This window comes from Camelina sativa, chromosome 10 (genome assembly GCF_030686135.1).
Source record: "Camelina sativa cultivar CO46 ecotype springtype chromosome 10, ASM3068613v1".
In the NCBI taxonomy this organism is placed as follows: Eukaryota; Viridiplantae; Streptophyta; class Magnoliopsida; order Brassicales; family Brassicaceae; genus Camelina; species Camelina sativa.
The window spans coordinates 25000746-25020253 of NC_141889.1; the positions used below are offsets into that span (position 1 = coordinate 25000746).

Here is a 19508-nt window from a genome sequence, read left to right on the forward strand (position 1 = left end):
TAAATTCAGTGTATTATAAAAAGGATTTATACATTTTTCTTAACACGTAAAAATGGTAGTAGAATGATTCTTTGTGAAAGAAATACTAGGAAATTAGTAATTTTAAAACAAAACCGAATATTAAATAGGTTGGTTTTCTTTCCTCTTACTTAATTATTTCCAAACCGGCCTGATATTCCGGGTTTTAGTAATAACATTGGTTTTTTAATTTGGAGAGTATTTTTGTTTTTTAAGTGTGTGTTTGTATTGGGGATTGCACAACACTAATAAATAAGATTTCAAGGAAAAGTTGAGCTGGTTCATTTATTAACGAGATAATTTGAGGTCGTCACTAACAAAAAGTCAAGATTAAGTTCGTCAGTTCACAGGAAAACTAACAAATAGAATAATGACGAGCTCGGAAGAGCTCGGAAATGGAAAGAAAACAATAACAGATTTTGATGCAAAGTATTGCTCTCCGGGTACAGTCTGGAAGTCAGGATGGTAATCCCAATAAATGCTCTCTCATTTTATAAAGGACTGTTGACGTATGGTTCCCTAGGGTTCTCATCGTGAATTTCCGAGATTGCCCTCCGCAAAATATTAGTGGCTTTCTCCCAATTGTGTCTGGCCAAAATCATGATTAAACTGCTTTGTTGGACCGAGTGCCATATTGGGCGCATCCCATATCCAACAATAGTTCCCCCCCCCTTAGTTCGGAGAGCGGCAGTTCTTCTGCGATCAGCGGGCATGCTCAAATTGTTTGTAATATGCCTGTTTGGCACAGATTGTCTCAGGTTGCTTCTAGGGGACGAAATTGCTACAGTGACTTCTGCAAATGTCGGGCTCGTCTCTCGAGGGATACCAGGAATGTCCAGCGGTCTTTACTTCGAGTGCGGTATTCAATGAATTTCCTGAAAAAGAGCAGGTCGCAGATCAAGGTGATGGATTTTGCAGTAAAATTTCCGTTTTATTCACTTATTTATATACTCTCCATCTTTTCCTTTTTCTCCACTTTGTCCACTTCATAAAGAAGGTAACTTTCTCTCTGTAGTCTTTTACTTTTATGTTTTTTTTTTCTTTGCTCCTTTCTCTCTCTATTCTTCTCTCTCGCTTGATTGCATCTCCAGTACCCTAGCTGTCGGATCTACTAGAGATAGCCGATTGAGATTTGAGTTGATGGCTGCTAGCGATTTTTCGTGCGTAGATTTGGAGATCGGCACAAAAGAAATCGAGGTCGGCACTAATAAAGTTGAGGTCGGCACACTTGAATTTGAGGTCGGCACAAATGAAGTCGAGGTCGGCACACATGAATTCGAGGTCGGCGAGGAAGGAATTTGGGACAGGAAATTTGTTTGTGTGGTCGGCGCTCCTTGCAAAGTTGTTGATCGGCACGACCCATTGATTGTCGAGAGCGGCGGTTCCGAGTTCGGCTTTATGTCCAAGAGGAGAGATCGACAAGACTTGAGTGAGGTTGGCGGAATCAGAACCGGAGGGTCGGATTGTTTTCGGGAAAGAGGTATCCCCATTGAGATCGACCTCAAGGTTGGCGGGGTTGGTAAATCTCGAGCTCGGCATCACGAGATCGACCAGCCGGGTTGGAGCGAGGCTGATGTCGGCGGTTTCCTCGAGGGTGGCGAGATTGGTGAATCCCTAGGTCGGCATAATGAGATCGTCCAGCCGTGTCGGAGCGAGGCGGAGGTCGGCATTTTCCTCAATGGTGGCGAGATTGGTGAATCCCTAGGTCGGCATAATGAGATCGTCCAGCCGGGTCATAGCCTGGCAGAGTTCGGCGGTTTTAGTTCTCGAGGTTTCTTGCCCGCTCTCGATGTTTGGAAAGATGGATTCCCTTTAGATGGAGCTAAGGTCGGCACGGAGGGTCCCAGAGATGGCGACATTTCCCACGAGACTGATTCCAACTCTGATGATGGCGATGTCGATCTTATGATGGGAGGTCGTGAGGTCGGCATGTCTTGCAGAAAGGAAGGTCGTCCTTCGATGAGTTCCCGAGTCCCAATGCATGCGCGTGGTAAAACTCTTGCGGGAATCAAACGCGCTTTCTACAAAGAGTATAAGACTTATAAAGACGTTTTCGATGATGTTAGTGTCAGCATTGGAGCAGAGTGTGGAGCTCTTGACAGTTTGTCCGGTAACAATTTTGATGAAATCCTCGAGTTCAGCGAAGACAACGAGAGTGGCTCTGGTGGGAGTCCTATCGACGTTGTCCCAGTTGATGATGTTGATCCGAGATCAGCTGTTCTGGGCCTTAGTGCTATTCCGATTGGTCCCGATGTCGATCTTGTTGCTGGTCCGACCGACCATGGTCCTTCATTGTGTACATCAGACACTATTGATACGATGGTGCGGTGGACTAGGATGCCCGAGGGATTGATTTTCCAGGTTCCTGAGTACCACGAACGTCCTTGGGCGCCCCAGCAGGTTTCATCGCGCTCTACGTGCATTACTATACTGACTGCGGTCTTTGGTTCCCTCTACCAGAGTTTTTGACGCGTTATTGCGCGAGGCGTAGGATAGCTATCTCTTAGCTTTCTGTGGGAGGTATCCGTAACGCGGCTGGTTTGGCGATACTTGGTACCAACTTTGGCGTAGAGGTTGATGTGCATTTTCTTGAGGAGGCCACCAAGTTCACGAAAATTAGAGGTAGTCCAGGATACTTCTACACTAGTGCTAAATCCGGTCACCAGATCGTCGTTGGGGCTGAAAAGAATATTCGTCATTGGCAGCGTTATTTCTTCTTTGTTAGGCTGGACTAGATTTCAGTTGATAGTCTCGATATGTTTTACGCTACTGAGTGGAACATGTTTCCCGGTAGCCTTATTGTTTCACATTTATATATGTTTGATTCTTCTTGATCGGTTTCTGACCCTTTCTTTGTTTTGGTTGATGTTTTGCAGATCCCGTCGTTCGCTTGCGCGCCCATCCTCCAAGTTTCTTTGATAATCTTAGGAAGATCAGAACACTAGGGGCGCTCGATTGGCCTTCGGTTACTAAGAGATCTCATAGGTTTCCTCCTTACTCGGTTGTGTCGATTATCGTTGAACTTGATGGTCATTAAGTTGTCATACTTTTGTTTTTCTTTTCAGGTTTACCACACTTAGGAATGGGAAAGGTTAACACTCGTCTTCCTCGATATGCCGATCAGTTTTAAAAGGCCATTGATACTGGGTCTTCTTCTCGGGCTGCAAATGCTGAGGGGGTCGATCCTGTTGTAGGAGTTAGCGCCGAGCAGCGACCTGCAGGTGATGTGAGGTCGGCGGAGGTGGTTTCTGCTCGTGCCGACAAGAGTGCTGTCACGGTTCCTACTGCTGCTTCGCGCGCACAGAAGAAGTCACGTGGCGAGACTTCTGATGCCTTAGCAATTGTCGTTGCTGATTCTGGTGTCCTACTCCGACGAGGAAGACAGCTTCTCATGGCGAGGTGGTGGGACCTGAGCCCGAGTCGTCCTAGAGATCTAGGAGGGATGGCATGCTGCACGATACCACTGAGAATGATGATTCGTTCTCCTTTTCTTACAAGACGAAGGATGAGTTGTTCATCAACAACGAAGCTGCTTGCGGCGAGCTTGCTAGCAAGGTTCGTGGCTCTTTTGACCCGCTTCCTCCTATGGGTTCTCTCTATGATCCTGAGCTGTATCGATCGTGGGCTCGGAAACACTTTCAGGTTTGTATTCTCCTTTATGTTTTGAGGTAATTTTTATAGTTGCTGCCTTGATTCCTTGCTTCTTACGTTTCATTACTTCTTACGTTTGAGGATGGTGGGGGTGTGAACCGCATGGTTGTTTCGTATAAGCGTCGCATTGCCGATCTGGAAAAAAAAACTTGCTGATCCTCGCACTTCTGAGCCATTTAGGAGGTCGGCTGAGGAACTTCGCCAGGATCTTGACAAGGAGCGAGGGGTTTCTGCTGCTCCCATGAAGCAAGCCCCTAGTTTCATGAGGCAGGTGGCCGATATCAAGGCTTCTCTCCGGTGCCGGCTCATGGTTTTTAAGGGCCCCTGGGCAAAAAAAAATTTTGTTGAATAAAAGGCCAATTTTTTTTTTTAACTATTGTTATATGTTGAAAAATATGGATTTCATTTTGATAATATATAAATACTTAACAAGATTATAAAAAATTATTTTCGTTCTATTGTTGGAGTCAGTTGAAATAGTTGTGGAAGATAAAATATCTTTTTAGTTATTGACTCATCAAAATAAATCCTTAAAACATATTTTAATATATTATTTTGTTTTACCTTTTATTTTTACGATTTTTTAAGTTTTCTATAGATGGCTTGGGGGACGGTTGATCTAGGGTTCTGAATGAGATCGATTGACTCTGATTCTGGTTGGTTTTGGTTCATCAAGGGTTTGGATTGCTTGGGATGTTGTATGGTTTCAAGCTGTACGGTGAAGGAAAGGGTGGGATACGATGTTTATTGTGGAGATACCTTGCGATTTCCATGGGGATCTATTTTTGATTTAGCCAATTGGTTTCGTCTAAGATTACGGTTTCATAAATGGGGGATTTCACATGATGTAATGTTGTTTCGATTTACTGATCTCCGGATCTCTACTCTTCTGGATTTTATTTGGTTGGGTGGATCGGATTTCTCAGATGGATCCGAAGGTTTATTTGCTGAAGGGATTTTTTTATTTGTACAAATCAGATCAGCTTCGACTGATTCTGATTTCTGGAAGATACGTATTTGGTATCTTCTTTTGGGAAAGTTGGTAGTTATTGTGATTCTCTGGTTGGTGTCGAAGAATCGGAGGGATGTTCATGGCTGCTTTCACGGGATTTTCATGGTTTGGTATTTTTGGGAAGTGATATTATCTCGACTCAGATTTGGGTTGATTAGTCCACAATGGAGACTGATTGAGATTCGGAGTTCTTTTTTGGAAACATTAATCGTGATCTCTTGGGTACATATGTATCAAGGAGATATCATTTGCAATTACTCTGCCAAATCATAGAGATCCTAAAGCCGATGGTTTTGGAAAATTGGGGTGTATAGAAGGAACGTACTGCAGTTTCCTCTCCTCAACACAACACATTTGTTTTCAAGTTCTCAGTTCTTGTCTGTTCTTTTTGCTTATCTCTTTGGAGTGTTTTTGTTTTTCTCGTGAGTTCGATCATGCCTCATAGTGATCTTTTGGGAAAATCTGGGTCGGGTAAGAGTGATGAGGGAATAGTGCCAAAACGGAGAATCAAAATTCCTTATTTTGATAACTCTGCTCTGGTAGCTAGGTACTCAAAAACTGTTGTGGGTCGCTGTATGAATCCTCGGATGCAAGACATGAAATCCCTCTTGTTCATGCTTCCCAGGATTTGGCACTTGGAGGGGAAGGTGGTGGGAGCAGATTTAGGGCTTGGCAAATTTAAATTCGACTTTGATAATGAAGATGACATCACGAAGATCCTTCAAATGGCACTATTTTACTTTTACCGCTGGATGGTATCAATGGTGCGTTGGTGTCCATCAGTTGATCCGAATTATCCGTTGGATTTAACCTTTTGGATTAGGGTGTGGGGAGTTCCTTTTCAATTCTGGGCTGAACCAACCTTTCGTAGCATCGGTTCAGAGCTTGGTCGAGTTGAGGCAGTAGAAATCGATGGTGGCAGGATCAGGGTCACGATCAATGGTCTCAAGCCTTTGTGTTTTGATACGGTGATTGAATTCTACAATGGTGAGGAGACCATTGTCACTTTGCGGTATGAGAGGCTTCATGGCTTATGCAAGAAGTGCTTCAGTCTTTGTCATGACGTGGATCACTGTCCGTTGTGGTCTTCCTCTCGGATCACTCCTGGATTGCATGTCCCTATTGAGGAGGATCCAGTTCGCTCCATCCAGAGCTATAGAGGAGCTGTTACGAATGATAGGAACAAAAATAAAGGAAAAGGCAAGGAAGGAGGGCGTAAAGGTGTGGCTCACTCTATTTCAAGCGAGCGGTCTAAAGGGAAGTATGACACTGGGATCAAGATTCGGTCTGATGGGAAGGAGGGTGAACCATCCTATAAACCACGGTGGTACACTAATTATGCGCAGTTTAATGACCATAAACATATGGCTAGAACCGCTGCTTCTATTGCTGAGGTTCCTGCTTCTGCTGCTATGGCAATTACTACGGTCCTGTCTTCAGGAATTGCACCGGTTGAAGTGTTGGAGCAGGGACAAGTTCTGGCTGCTGATGAGCAAGGGGCGTTACAGAATGGGTTTATTGGTGTCCCACCATTAAAACAGGTTAGGAGACCTCTGTTTCAAGACTCAAGTTCGACCTCACAGTCTGACCAAAAAGAGGAAATTGACTCATGTACGAAAGAGGTCTTACCATGTGCAGTTTCAGTGAACCCGACTGATGACTTGATAGGTGTTGAGTCAGCTGTATTAGATGCTATGTAGACTGAACCATAAGAACAAGCGGTTGGTGACACTTTGGTGAGGGGTCTTGTGTCAAACCCTACACCGACCCAGGAGGAGTCTGAGACAGGGAGAAACTCTGAGGAGATGGTTGATCATAAGATGGCTCATGCTGGGAATAGGGAGACAGGTTCGGAGGTTCTGGATCCAGACCATAAAACAGATGGTGACATCAAGGATCCTTCGGATGGGCCTGCTTTGGATTCCGACACGGATCCGGTAACTCTTGATGGGGAGATCGCTTACACAGGGGATGTCTCCACAGACATGAATGTGGACGAAGGTGCTGTGTCTACTGCTATTCCGCCGGTGGACAAGGTACGCAAGGTTAAGCCTCCTTTGGCTCTCAAGGGTATATCGTCTTCGAACAGGAAATTAAAGAGGCTTTGTTTATGATGCATCCCGATAAAGCTCTTGGGCCGGATGGTATGACGGCACTTTTCCACCAGAGGGCATGGGACACAGTGAAAACCGATCTACAGATTCTGGTGAATTCCTTTTTCCAGAATAAAGCTTTTAATTATCGATTAAATGTGACAAATATTTGTCTTACTCCTAAGGTGGATAAGCCGACTCGAATGACTTTGTAACGTAGGATACAAGGTTATCTCAAAAATTCTATGTCAAGGGCTGCGTCTGCTCCTATCGGCATTGATATCTGAGACGCAATCAGCTTTTGTTGAGGGACAATTGATCACGAATAATATTTTAATCGCTCAAGAGATGTTTCATGGCCTCCACACTAACCCTTCCTGCAAGGGTAAGTTTATGGCCATTAAAACTGACATGAGTAAGGCTTATGATAGGGTTGAATGGTCCTTCATGGAACACTTGTTACGAAAATTTGGTTTCTGCGAGAAATGGATTTCTTGGGTTATGTGGTGCGTATCGTCTGTTCAGTATAGATTGTTGCTAAATGGCCAGCCATATGGTACCATTCTCCCTTCTAGGGGACTTCGACAGGGGGATCCCTTGTCACCATATCTTTTTATTCTTTGCATAGAGGTTCTTATTGCAAACTTCCGTAAGCCGGAACGTGTGAAGCTTATCATGGGTATTAAGGTCTCGACTGCTTGCCCTGCGGTATCTCACTTATTATTTGCAGATGATAGCCTTTTCTTCTGTCGGGCTGAGAAGAAACAATGTGAGGCAGTTTTAGGGATTCTTCAGCAGTATGAACGGGTATCTGGACAACAAATTAAGTTTTTAAAATCCTCGGTTCAGTTTGGGCATATAGTAGAGGCGACTCTGCGTGTGGAATTACAAGGTATTTTGGGTATCAACACTCTGGGGGGGGGGTATGAGCTCCTATATGGGCATTCCTGAAAGTCTAGGTGGTTCAAAGACAAAAAAAATTTCTTTGTCCAGGATCGTTTGCAAAAACGAGCAGGCGGCTGGCCTGCTAGATTATTGTCTAGGGGAGGGAAGGAGGTTCTGATCAAATCGGTAGCCACCGCCATCCCTACTTTTGTCATGTCATGCTTCCGCTTACCTAAAATGGTCACTCGGAAACTTACTGGTGCTATTTCTAATTTTTGGTGGAGTTCCTCTGGAGAAACACGCGGGTTACATTGCATCGCGTGGGATAAGTTGTGTGCGGATAAGCTAGAAGGTGGGCTGGGTTTTCGGTGTCTGGACGACTTTAACACCGCATTGTTGGCTAAACAACTCTGGCGTTTGATTACAGTTCCGGACTCTTTATTTGCTAAGGTTTTTAAAGGCCGCTACTATCGGCATTCTAATCCTTTGGATCCAATTAAATCCTACTCACCATCTTATGGATGGCGTAGTATGGTGTCTGCTCGCTCTCTGGTAACAAAGGACTCATTAAAAGAGTAGGATCTGGTGATTCCATTCTAGTATGGTCTGATCCCTGGATTCCTGCTCAACTCCCGAGACCAGCAATGCATTGGGGATCGCCTGTTGATCCTATGCTTCGAGTTGAAACTTTCATTGACAGGAACTCGCATTCGTAGAATTTGGCTTTGCTTTCGGCTTATTTTAAGCCAGAGGATGTGGCCATTATTTGTGCTTTACCTCTTGGTACCTTAAATTCAGCGGATAGGTTGGGTTGGCATTTGACAACGTCTGGCATGTACACAGTTAAATCTGGGTACAAAGCCATGCGACAGACTGAGGCGCTTTCACCTGTCTCTGGCCCAAATATCAGCCCATTACACGCTTTTGTTTGGCAAATTCGGTGTCCACCAAAATTCGACATTTCTTGTGGCAAGCACTCATGGGCTGCGTGCCAACAACAGCTAACCTGCGGCGACGCGGTATGGGCTGTGATAGTGACTGTGCCCGTTGCGGAGAGTCAGAGGAAACAATAAATCATGCCTTATTTTTATGCCCCCCCCGGTCAGACAGGTTTGGGCTTTGTCCCCATTTCCGACATCTTCAGGTTGTTTTCCTTCAGAATCTGTTTATGCAAACATGGACTTATTATTTTGGAGATTTCAGCAGATCCCTTCGGCAGATGTTTTCCCGTGGATCCTTTGGTATATTTGGAAGGCTAGAAATGATAAATTTTTTAGTAATTTGGACTCCAACCCGCTGGCGATCTTACGCTTAGTGGAGGAGGAAGCTAAACGTTGGTGTTTCGGCTCAGGGGGATAGTATACCTCTGGAGGATGGCACCCGTTTGACTTTTGGTCTAATGGCTAATGCTATCTCTGCTTTACGCGAACCTGTTAATAATTATCAGTGTTTTGTGGATGGCTCCTGGAAAGGGACAGACCCTTTCACTGGCAGAGGTTGGTATTGTACTTCCCCTGAAGGGGAACTTTCCACTATGGGTGCATCTAACCTTCGCCGAAGTTTGTCACCCCTCCATGCAGAAGTGGAAGCCCTAATTTGGGCAATGTGGTGTATGATAGGAGCGGATAATGAGAATGTTGTTTTTCTCACGGAATGTTCTAATCTGGTGAAGATGGTGTCTTCGCCTTCCGAGTGGCCCGCTTTCAAGACATATTTAGATGAGATTGAGGTCGATAAAGATGAATTCTCGTCATTTTCTTTAGTCTTGATTCCCCATTCGCTTAATGGTATGGCGGACAAGCTGGCGCGTTGTGCTAGAGTGGAACCGCAACAATCTACCTTTGTCAACATTTTTCCTTCAAATTGGCTCATTTGAGTCAATCTTGTATGCTGTTGTCAAAAAAAAAAATATATATATATATATTATTTTGTTTTACAAATTTTGTTTTTGCCTCTTTTATCTTACATATGTTTTTTTTTACCCCTTTATCTTGCATTATTTTTTTTGTGCCCCTTTATCTTACATCATTATATTTTTTTGTGCACCTTTTATCTTATAAATTTTTTTTTATACATGCCTCTTAACTGGGGGGACCCGGGGCGGTCGCACTGGTTGTCCCCCCAATTAAGCCGGCACTGCTTCTCTCGATGCTCCCCGCTCTCGTCTCGAGCAGTTAGAGACCAATCACGCGTTTCAGAAGGCACATATGCATCAGCTGCAAGCGGAGCGAGAGAGTGTCGGTGTCGAGATTGCTGGCTATAGGTCCCGTATTGAGAGGATGAGAAGGCTCATCATTGACAACAGAGCGGCGAACGAGTCCCTTCTGACATTGAGCCAGGTGACGGGTACTTATGATTGTCTTCAGGAGCTGGTGAAGGATGGTACGGTTATTCCATCGAAGACTCTGCTTGGGTTGGAGGTTGATGCGAAGATGTGGGTGGACAAGGTCCTCAGCTTCGACATCACCGATTTTTTGGACAGCGACCTCGAGGCCTTTCCAGAGACTATGATGGTCAGCGAGGAGGGTGAGATGTTCCTGCGGTTCCTCAGGTACGGTGCCGGAGAGTTCGGAGGTTCCTGCGACCATCGGGGAGGGCGCTGGTAGTGCGCAGGTTGGCGCGACAGGGGCACCTGTGACCTCGGATGCTCAGGTCATTGTCGACCAGTGATTTGCGTTGATTTTCTTGTATTGTTTGAACTTATTCCCGTTATGTAGCGGATGTTGAGCTGTTTGGGCGTTGTATTATCTTTTTGGACCTTTGCACTATGATCGGATCGCTTTTTCTTTATTCTCTTGGAATATATAATGAAAGTGGATGGTATTGTGTTTTGCCTATCCTTGGTATCTAGTTATACTTACGGGGCGAGACGTCTCTCAGCTTATATGTCGAATACCAAATGTTTAGGGTGGTAGTCAAGATGAGCTCGTCGTACCTTTTAGGTGCAGCTCTCTTGTCCGGCTTACCCTGTGTGTGCCACGAGGTCGGCAAGAGAGTGCAAGTAAGAACTTGGCTTATACAAACTTAAACGCCTGCTAGCTGAATGCGATCTGGGTCGGCTTATTTATGCGGATTATTTGACCGCTACATCCATGAGGAACGCATTTTAAATCGTTCCCTTGGCCAAAGAGTCGATGTAAGAGCTGGACATCTCGCTAAGACGGACTCGTTCGAGAGAGCTCGTTTGTGTTTCTAAGTGAAACTTTTTTTATATTTTTTTTGTATAGCTGTGCCTTGTGACGGGCTGTCTATGTACCCTTAGAAAGGGATCAAGCAATTCGTAGTTCATATTAGAAAGGGAGAGCTCGGTTGTACGATCGTTTTTTTTTTTTTTTTTTTTTTTAGCGATTTGTGCTTTTTCTAATAGTAATAACATTTCAGATTGCGGAATTTGATGAACGCGGGATCAGAGTGCTATCCATGGAGTGCAGATGGTAGACGCCAGGAGTGATGACCTTAGAAATTAGGTAAGGCCCTTCCAAGTGGGCGCCCATCTTTCCTGCATTGAGCTCGACGGTGTTCTTGAAAACTTTTTAGAGAACGAGATCGCCTTCGTCGAAGTGGCGTTGCTTGACATTCCTGTTGTAAAACTTGGCAGTTTGCTGTTGGTAGTTCTGGATCCAAAGAAGTGCTTTTCCGCGCTCCTCTTCTAGAGTGTCAAGATCATGGAGCGTCGCAATGTTGGCACGCCAATTTCTTCAAGTGCAAGGGCTTCCATCCCATGCGCGAGGGAGAACGGGGTCCGTCCTGTGGATCGGCGCGGAGAGGTACGATGCGACCATAGCACATTGTCAAGCTCGTCGGCCCAGAGGCCTTTCTTGTCTTCGAGTTGCTTCTTAAGCCCATCGATGATAGTCTTATTGGTTGCCTCAGCTTGGCCGTTACCTTGTGGGTAGCGGAGTGTAGATTTGCTCAGGCGAATTCTCCACCTTGCACAGAAACCCTCGAATTCCAATGTGGTGAACTGCGTACCATTGTCAGTAACAATTTCGTATGGAAGTCCGCAAATTTCTGGACTTGTTTCGCTCCTATTCTCGCAAAGGCTTCAACCTCGACCCACTTGGTGAAATAATCCGTCATGATGAGGATGTATTTATTTTGACGTGACGCGGGGAGGGGTCCGACAATGTCCATTGCCCACCTCATGAAGGGGTATGGAGGCGAAGTTGTTCGCAAAAGCTCGGTCGGCGCGTGGATGAAAGGAGCATGGCGCTGACATTTCTCACATTTTGCAACGAACTTCTCGCAGTCATCGTTCATGGTTGGCCAATAGTGTCCGTTGGTTCGAATGCACAGTGCGAGTGCGCGGCCGCCTGAGTGATTATCGCCGGTGCCCTCGTGAACCTCTCTCATCACATTATCAATTTCGTTGGGACCGATGCAAGCCAAAAGTGCGCCAGATGCGCTCCAGCGAAAGACTTCTCTACGGTATAGTGTATAATGCGCGCAACGAGTTCGGAGAAGCCGTGCTTCCCACTTGTCGAATGGGGCAATGCCGTCAGCGATGTAACAACGGATTTCATCCTGCCAATCGGATGGCCGATCGTGGTGTTCGCAGCTTGTTTATGTTTGCGACGATAACACTTGTCCTTGAGGAGATGACACTTGTTTTTGGGATGATGACGCTTGTCCTAGTTCGACAGATACATGCTTGGCGGACTTTAGCTTGGCTGAGCACTCAACAGATGTTGGTAGTGCATTAGTCGATGGTTCGACGAGGAGCAGTGTGAGCACGGGAGTGCCGTCATCTGTTCTTTGTCTTTTCGATACTCATCTTGCAGAATCTTTTTTTTCTATTTTGAATCTTGAACATTGGGGTCGGCGTTCGCAGGGAGATTGATGCTTGGTTGATCTATGCTTTCAACAGGAATAACTCGACGGAGGTTGGGGTCGGACGTTGATGCGAGGACGGCTAGGGCGTCGGCCGGTGCGTTGTCACTGTGGAGGATTTTGGTTAATTCGAACGATTCGAATAAGCCAGAAAGATCTTGGACAACTTTAAGGTAAGCGTCCATTCGGTCATTCCTAGCTTCATAATCACCGCTGAACTAGTGGGTCACCAGCTGTGAGTCGCAGAAAACTAGTATCTTTTTTACCCCAATTCCACCTACGAGTCGCATTCCTACGATTAAGGCTTCGTACTCGGCCTCGTTATTTGAGGCAGGAAAGGCGAGCCGGAATGATTGCTCGAGCACTTCACCTGCTGGCGAAACGAGATGTATGTCGATCCCGGAGCCGTGTCGGGAGGACGCACCGTCAACGTGCAACGTCCACTTCTTTTCTCTCGGTGCGCCCGACTATAGCTTGGAGAGAGCTTGACTAGGAAGTCAGCAAGTACCTGTGATTTCGCACAAGTGCGATTCTTATACTCAATATCGTACTCGCTTAACTCTACTGCCCACTTCGCGAGGCAACCTGACTGGCTTGGGCTGTGCAGAATGGTTCGCACGGGTTGATTAGTCCAAACATCAACTGTGTGAGATTGAAAATATGGACGCAGCTTCCTAGCTGAGATGACTACGGCGTAGGTGAGCTTCTCTAACGTGGGATAGCGGATCTCGGCTCCGTCGAGTTGTTCTCCCCTATCTTCTTTGATGAGTACGCCGCTGATACCGAGCTTGATACGGAAATGTATAGGTAAAGTGTTTCACCCTAATCGGTCTTTGCTAGGACGGGGGAGCAGCTAGGTAGGTCTTGAATTCCATGAAGGCGGACTCACACTTGTCGTCCCACTCAAACTTCTTGTTGCTGCGAAGCAACTGGTAGAATGGTAGATACTTATCAGTGGAACGTGAAATAAATCGGTTGTAAGCGGCGATTCGCCCCGTAAGGCGTTGAACATCTTGAGTATTTCGCGGGGACAGAAGGTTGGCAAGCGCCAAGATTTGTTTCGGGTTCGCTTCGATACCCCTCTTGGTGACGAGGTATCATAGGAACTCTCCCGATGTTACGCCAAACGAGCACTTCGCCGGATTTAGCTTCATGTTGTATATATTAAGTACTTCGAAACACTTAGCGAGATGTGAGACATGATCGGCGGCGCGGTTCGACTTGACCGGCATGTCATTAATGTACACTTCTATGGTTTACCCGAGCTGCTCGGCAAATATGCGGTTAACAAGGCGCTGGTAGATTGCACCAGCATTTTTCAACCTTCCGTCCGTTGTACTCGGGGTACAACCAGATTATAATGCACAACCTTGTAGCAATAAGTTACTTCATCCGTGATGAAAGCTGTTTTTTCTGATCATTTTTGTGCATCATAATCTGGATGTACCCCGAGTATGCATCCATGAACGATAAAAGTTCGTTCCCCGCGGTGGCCTCAACTAGTTGGTCAATTCGTGGAAGGGGGAAGCTATCCTTTGGGCATGCCTTGTTGAGATCAGTAAAATCGACGCACACCCGCCACTTGCTGTTCTTTTTCTTTACCACTACTAGATTGCTTAACATGTCGGTGTACTTAACCTCTATAATCAATCCAGCATCAAGCAACTTTTTGACTTCTTGAATGAAGGCAGCAGTGCGATCTGGACCGAGCTTTCGTTTGCTTTTGTTTGATTGGCTTGAAGGTCAGGTCGACGTTGAGCTCGTGGCAGGTTATGCTTGGGTCGATCCCAGTCATGCTGCTCATGTTCCATGCGAAGGTCATGGCGTTTTGGCATAGAAACTTCACAAGCTGGTCCTTGATAGATTGTGGCAGGTCGGAACCGATCCCCACACAGCGAGTTACGTCGGAAGGATCGATGTTTACTTGGATGACTGATTCTGTGTTCTTGCGAACACGACCATCCTCTGCTCGGCGGGGTCTGAAATGGTGAACGTCCGGGCGCTGCGTTGCTGCCTTTCGATAATGAAACATGTTCTCGCTACTAGCGAGTCTCCTCGTAGTGTAAATATTCCTCTAGAGGTCGGAAACTTTACACACTGATGATAAGTCGATGCCACTGCTTTCATCTTATGTAACCAGGGCGTGCCGCGGATAACATTGTAAACAATCAGCTTGTCGATGATGGTGAAGTTGATACAATGCATCATTCCGCCCACGTAAACTGGCACAAACTGTGTCACCATCGAATCCGGTGAGAGGTTGTACATCGAGCTTGGTCGTCCGTAGATCGACCTCATTTGGATGAGCTCATCCTTAAAGATAACATTGATCGAGCTGCCTGTGTCGATCAGGATTTTGGTTACCATGCTTCCACCAAATTCTAGCTCGACCACCAGTGGGTCATTATGTGGCCCAGTTAGGCCTGCTGTGTCAGCCTCAGTAAATACGATCGGCCAAGAGTTCGTCATAGGTTGCATACTTTGGGCTATCCACTCCCGTTTTACCTCCTGTCCCCAAAGGTAAGCTTTGATTGATCGGACTCAGTCGCGGCAGGTCGCCAGACTACCCATGATCATATTGATTCTTTGACGAGGGGCTGGAGCGTTCGTATATTCAGCCGGCTCGGGGTTTCTTTTGAGAGTTGGGGCCGGAGGCGGCGGCAGGGTTTCGGTTCCGCATTGTGGCGCTGGAGTTGTGTCGTATTACCTACTTGGGTTTTCGTTCTCAAAGTTAAAAAAGTGATTGTCCCTGTGGGCTGCGATTTGTCGTATCTCGAGGTCGACATCAATTTGGCCCTCTTTGAATTTGTCGAGCAATATTTGTTGGAGGGTGCGGCACTCTTCTGTTGAATGCCCCGCTCGCTTGTGGTACTCACAATATTTGTTGCCACCTTTTCCCGATGGGTCTCGGACCCAATGGTTATTCCAAGGCTTTGATGAAGATGCTTGGGGAGCTTGATTACTAACTGCAAACGTTTGAACTTTCTTTCCTTTTTCCAACTTTTCGATGTACTCCTTATCAAAGTGTTGACGAGGTTCGTGATGGTCGTCTTGTACCTTCTCCTTTCCTTTGGTCGACTTGGAGGTCGGCAGTTCGAAACAGTTAGTTCTGGATTCTCTCTCTTCGTCGAGCTCGATGTATCTATTAGCACGGTGCAGTGCGTCATCCAGAGTTACAGGCTCGTGGATTATGATGTCCTCCCTAAATCGGGAGCCGTGAGAAAGAACATTACGGAGAGCTGATATCGTTGTATCGTTGGCAATCGAGAGTTTCGAAACGATTCTTTTAAATCTCTCCATGAAATCTCGGAGTGATTCATCATTCTGCTGGAACAAGTTCTAGAGATTAGCATTCGAGTCACCTCGAATCATAAATGTGGAGTGGTGCAAGAGAAAGGCGGTGGTCAGCTCGTGATAGCTCCCTATCGAGTTCGGCGGAAGTCGGGAGAACCATCCTAGAGCTTCATGGGTTAAATTCTCGACGAACAACTGGGAGCAGCCAGCTTTGTATTCTTCTTCACTGAAGTGGGCTCGGCTAATTGCGACACTCATTGAAGTTAAAAACGGTTTTGGATCATCCAATCCATTATATGGGGTAAATTTGAACTTGTTCACATAACTGATGTGAACACGGTAGATCCTTTCCGTAAATGGCGAGCGATGGGCTTCCTTGAGCACTCGATCAAGGTTAGGAGCGGAGCTCGTTGCTCGGTGGACTCTTGAGGAGAGTTCGTGCAGCATTGTCTCTAGACGCCGTATGGTTTTGTCTTTGAGATCTCCATAAGACTGTCGGCTCGGCAGTGTCGGAGTCGGCGGACTTTCGCTCTGTCGGCCCTGGCTATCTCACTGCTCGTCAGTTGGCTCCTCTCTGCATCGATCGATGGATCCTACAATTATAGATGTCGGACGGCTTCTGTGGCCGTCGTATTGATCTTCCACTTGTTCTGCTCGGCAGGATTGCTCTCGTTCCAGCGCTCGCCCATCCTTTGCTGGAGCCTACTGATCTGGTTCTGGTAGGCCTCATGTGCAGTTGAAATCTCCTTAAGTCGTTCGTTGGTTCCATCAAGCCGATCGAGAATGACTTGCATCAGGTCATCGATCTTGCTCCTTTGTACGGGCAAGACGTTAGGGACAGCGGCGTTGGGAAGAGCGGCGTTAGGGAGAGCAGCGTTGGTGAGAGCGGCACTGAGGAGAGCGGCGGCGTTGGTGACGAGCTGGTCTGCGGCAGGTCCGGCTTCAGCACGTGTAGCTACAAGAGGCTCAGAGGGCACTCGGACGCTAGCGGAGAGATTGTGTTCGGCAGGGAGCCTGCGATTGAGATTGTCGAGGAAGGTAGAGGTGAGACAGTTCGTGTTCTTGTTCGCCCCCACCGTTGCTCCGTTGGCTGTTCAGAAGTGTTGTTAGATCTTCACTAGAATTTGTCATGAGTCTTGAATCATCGTTGTAGTGTGGACCGTTGGTCTTGATGCGTCAAAAAGAAGCGCTCTACTCTTGCCCCACGGTGGGCGCCAATTGTTTGTACTGGGGATTGCATCACACTAATAAATAATATTTCGGAGAAAAGTTGAGTTGGTTCTTTTATTAACGAGATAATTTGAGGTCGTTACTAACAAAGAGCCAAGATTAAGTTCGTCAGTTCACATGAGAACTAACAAACAGAATAATGACGAGCTCGGGAGAGCTTGGAAATGGAAATGGATTACACAGAAAACAATAGCAGATATCGATGCAAAGTATTGCTCTCCGGGTAAAGTCTGGAAGTTAGGATGGTGATCCCAATAAATGCTCTCTCCTTTTATAGAGGACTGTTGATCTAGGGTTCCCTAGGGTTTTAATTGTGAATTCCCGAGATTGTCCTCCGTAGAATATTAGTGGCTTTCTCTCAATTGTGTCAGGCCGAAATCATGATTAAATTGTTTTGTTGGACCGAGTAGCATATTAAGCGTAGCTCATATCCAAGAGGATCTGAAAAATATGGATTAACCGGGTCGGATTACACCTTCAGACAAACGAAACAAGTTCGTGCTAATAAAATATATTGGCTTAATTATGACTTATGAGAGTGTCTTATGAATTGTTTGGAGAGGGGTTGAATTGTTTGGAGAGGGGTTGTGCTCCCTCTAACTCGCCCTAAACTAAGAATATCTCGAATAAACAGGACAAACGTCTCGAAAAATCTGATGAGAAAAGAGGGGAAAAATAAAAGATCCTCACTTTGAAAGTTAACATATTTTGCTACGAATTTTGAAATAACAATTACTGACACAAATTAATGACGATTGATTTTTTTTTCTTAACACTGAAATGCTATATCTAAAATAAATTCACAATTACGAAAATAAAAATTCTATTTTACAGGAAACTTCTTTTTTGTTATGTACGTAAAAATTATACATCCAATATATATAAGAAAAATACCCTAAACTAGCACTAATTTATGTTTTTCTTCCAAAGTTAGCACACAAATTCAAATATTCCAAAACTAGCATTATTATGATTTTTTAAAAATAATAAAATTAATTATTATTTTGTTACTTACAATTTTGAAAGCTTAAGTAAAGTTTCCAATGATGCTTGACGTGAAGCTTCCGATCTTCTTCTTCGTCATGTATCAGTTTTGCTCTTAGATTTTGAGATTTCTGACGTGAATCTTGGCTTTTAATTGAAAAATTATACAAATTTGCAGTCAATATGATCTTATGATTAGTGGAAGAAGATGAAGAAGAAGAAGCAGAGCGAAGATGGAAGAAGAAGCAAAGGAGGAACGAAGATGGAATAAGAAGAGAAAAAAAGAAGAACGAAGATGGAAGAGTTTTTTTATGAAGGTCATCCTAAAGTTTAATGACGCTTTCCTGAATTTCGTAAAACTCGATTTGGTAGGAAATAGAGATCGATTCTACTGCAAAAGGTACTTCTTTTCACATCCTTCTCTGCAGTTTGCTTTACAACTCTTGGAAAGTATAAATTCTGAGACTTTATACAGTGGATCGGAGAATCAGCAAGCTCGATTTGGTAGGAAATAGAGATCGATTCTACTGCAAAAGATACTCAAATTCAAGGATGCTTTCCTGAATGTCATGGATTCCTTCCTGAATTTTCAAAGAGTGTTAGGTGCTGGTTTTTGAAGTTGCAAGAACATAAGAAAAGATTCTACAAGCTATCAACAAAAATTTGAATTGTGTAAAGAAGCATCTATGAATAATGATTGTATGAAAATAAATTTGAATTCATAAAACAAGAAAACATTCAATATAAAAACTCAGCATTACTACAAAAAAAAATTGAATAACATACACAGAAATATAGTATATGTGGTTGCAAGTTAAACACAAACATACAACAAAGGAAGAAAGACCTATAAAGCCAAAAAATATTTAGTGTCCTCATGAAATCCTAACTTTTTATGAAAGTCACCTTGAAGTTTCAGAAAGCTTTCCTGAATTTCGCGGAGTCCTACCTAAATTTTCATAAACCTTTGACTCTGAAAATTCCGGCAACCACTTCAACGCTACAGCTTCAATCATCACATGAACAACAAAATTACCCAAACTATCATTCACATTACTTGTCTACTTAATCCCAAATCCGCCTTTCCTCACTAAAATCTTTTTGATAATCTCCTTCGTCAATTTTCTCCTAATCTCAAACGTCTTAAATATCATCTCCCTCTCACTCTCTATGTCATTATCATCGTTATTACCATTAGAGTGAGAAAATTACGAGTCGAAGGAAGAGAGGAAGCAACATCTGCATTAGAAGCAGATTGAGCGTAGATTGAATCAGGAAACTTTGGAGTTCTCCAGATTAAAAGAGACAGCATGTTATGGAGATCTAATTATCCAATGAGAGAAGCTTCTCAAAATCAGATTTATCTTCCAATTCGATCACATGTGACGGCTCGGAACTGCGGATGTCAGCAGACATGAATGCTTCAATTGATCGCCGGCGATTTTGTCGAAGCTCTGACCTCATATAAGCACTCAACAACGAGACGACGGAGATATGTGGAGAAGAGGTAC

At 44.9% G+C, this 19508-nt stretch overlaps 2 protein-coding genes across 2 annotated transcripts; both read right to left on the reverse strand.

Moving 5' to 3' along the window:
• Positions 1–12452: 12452 nt before the first annotated feature.
• Positions 12453–13501, reverse strand: LOC147937319 (uncharacterized). Its single transcript, XM_087468744.1, has 4 exons — positions 13379–13501; positions 12998–13276; positions 12756–12956; positions 12453–12707 (listed from the first exon to the last, which is right to left on the reverse strand). Exons 1-4 carry the CDS (start codon positions 13499–13501, stop codon positions 12453–12455), a joined length of 858 nt encoding a protein of 285 aa, XP_087324870.1.
• A 908-nt stretch (positions 13502–14409) lies between these two features.
• On the reverse strand, positions 14410–14958 carry LOC104720647 (uncharacterized). Its single transcript, XM_010438527.2, has one exon. The coding sequence runs from the start codon at positions 14956–14958 to the stop codon at positions 14410–14412; it is 549 nt and encodes a 182-aa protein (XP_010436829.2).
• Between the last annotated feature and the right edge of the window lie 4550 nt (positions 14959–19508).

Excerpts from the sequence above, each read along its gene's own strand:
- LOC104720647 (XM_010438527.2), bottom strand. The coding sequence starts at position 14,958 with ATGACGAACTCTTGGCCGATCGTATTTACTGAGGCTGACACAGCAGGC.
- LOC147937319 (XM_087468744.1), bottom strand. The coding sequence starts at position 13,501 with ATGTTCAACGCCTTACGGGGCGAATCGCCGCTTACAACCGATTTATTT. Across the intron at positions 12,957-12,997 it reads GCACTTGTGCGAAATCACAG|TCGGGCGCACCGAGAGAAAA; the intron begins GTACTTGCTGAC and ends TCCAAGCTATAG. Across the intron at positions 12,708-12,755 it reads GACTCGTAGGTGGAATTGGG|TTCAGCGGTGATTATGAAGC; the intron begins GTAAAAAAGATA and ends GTGACCCACTAG.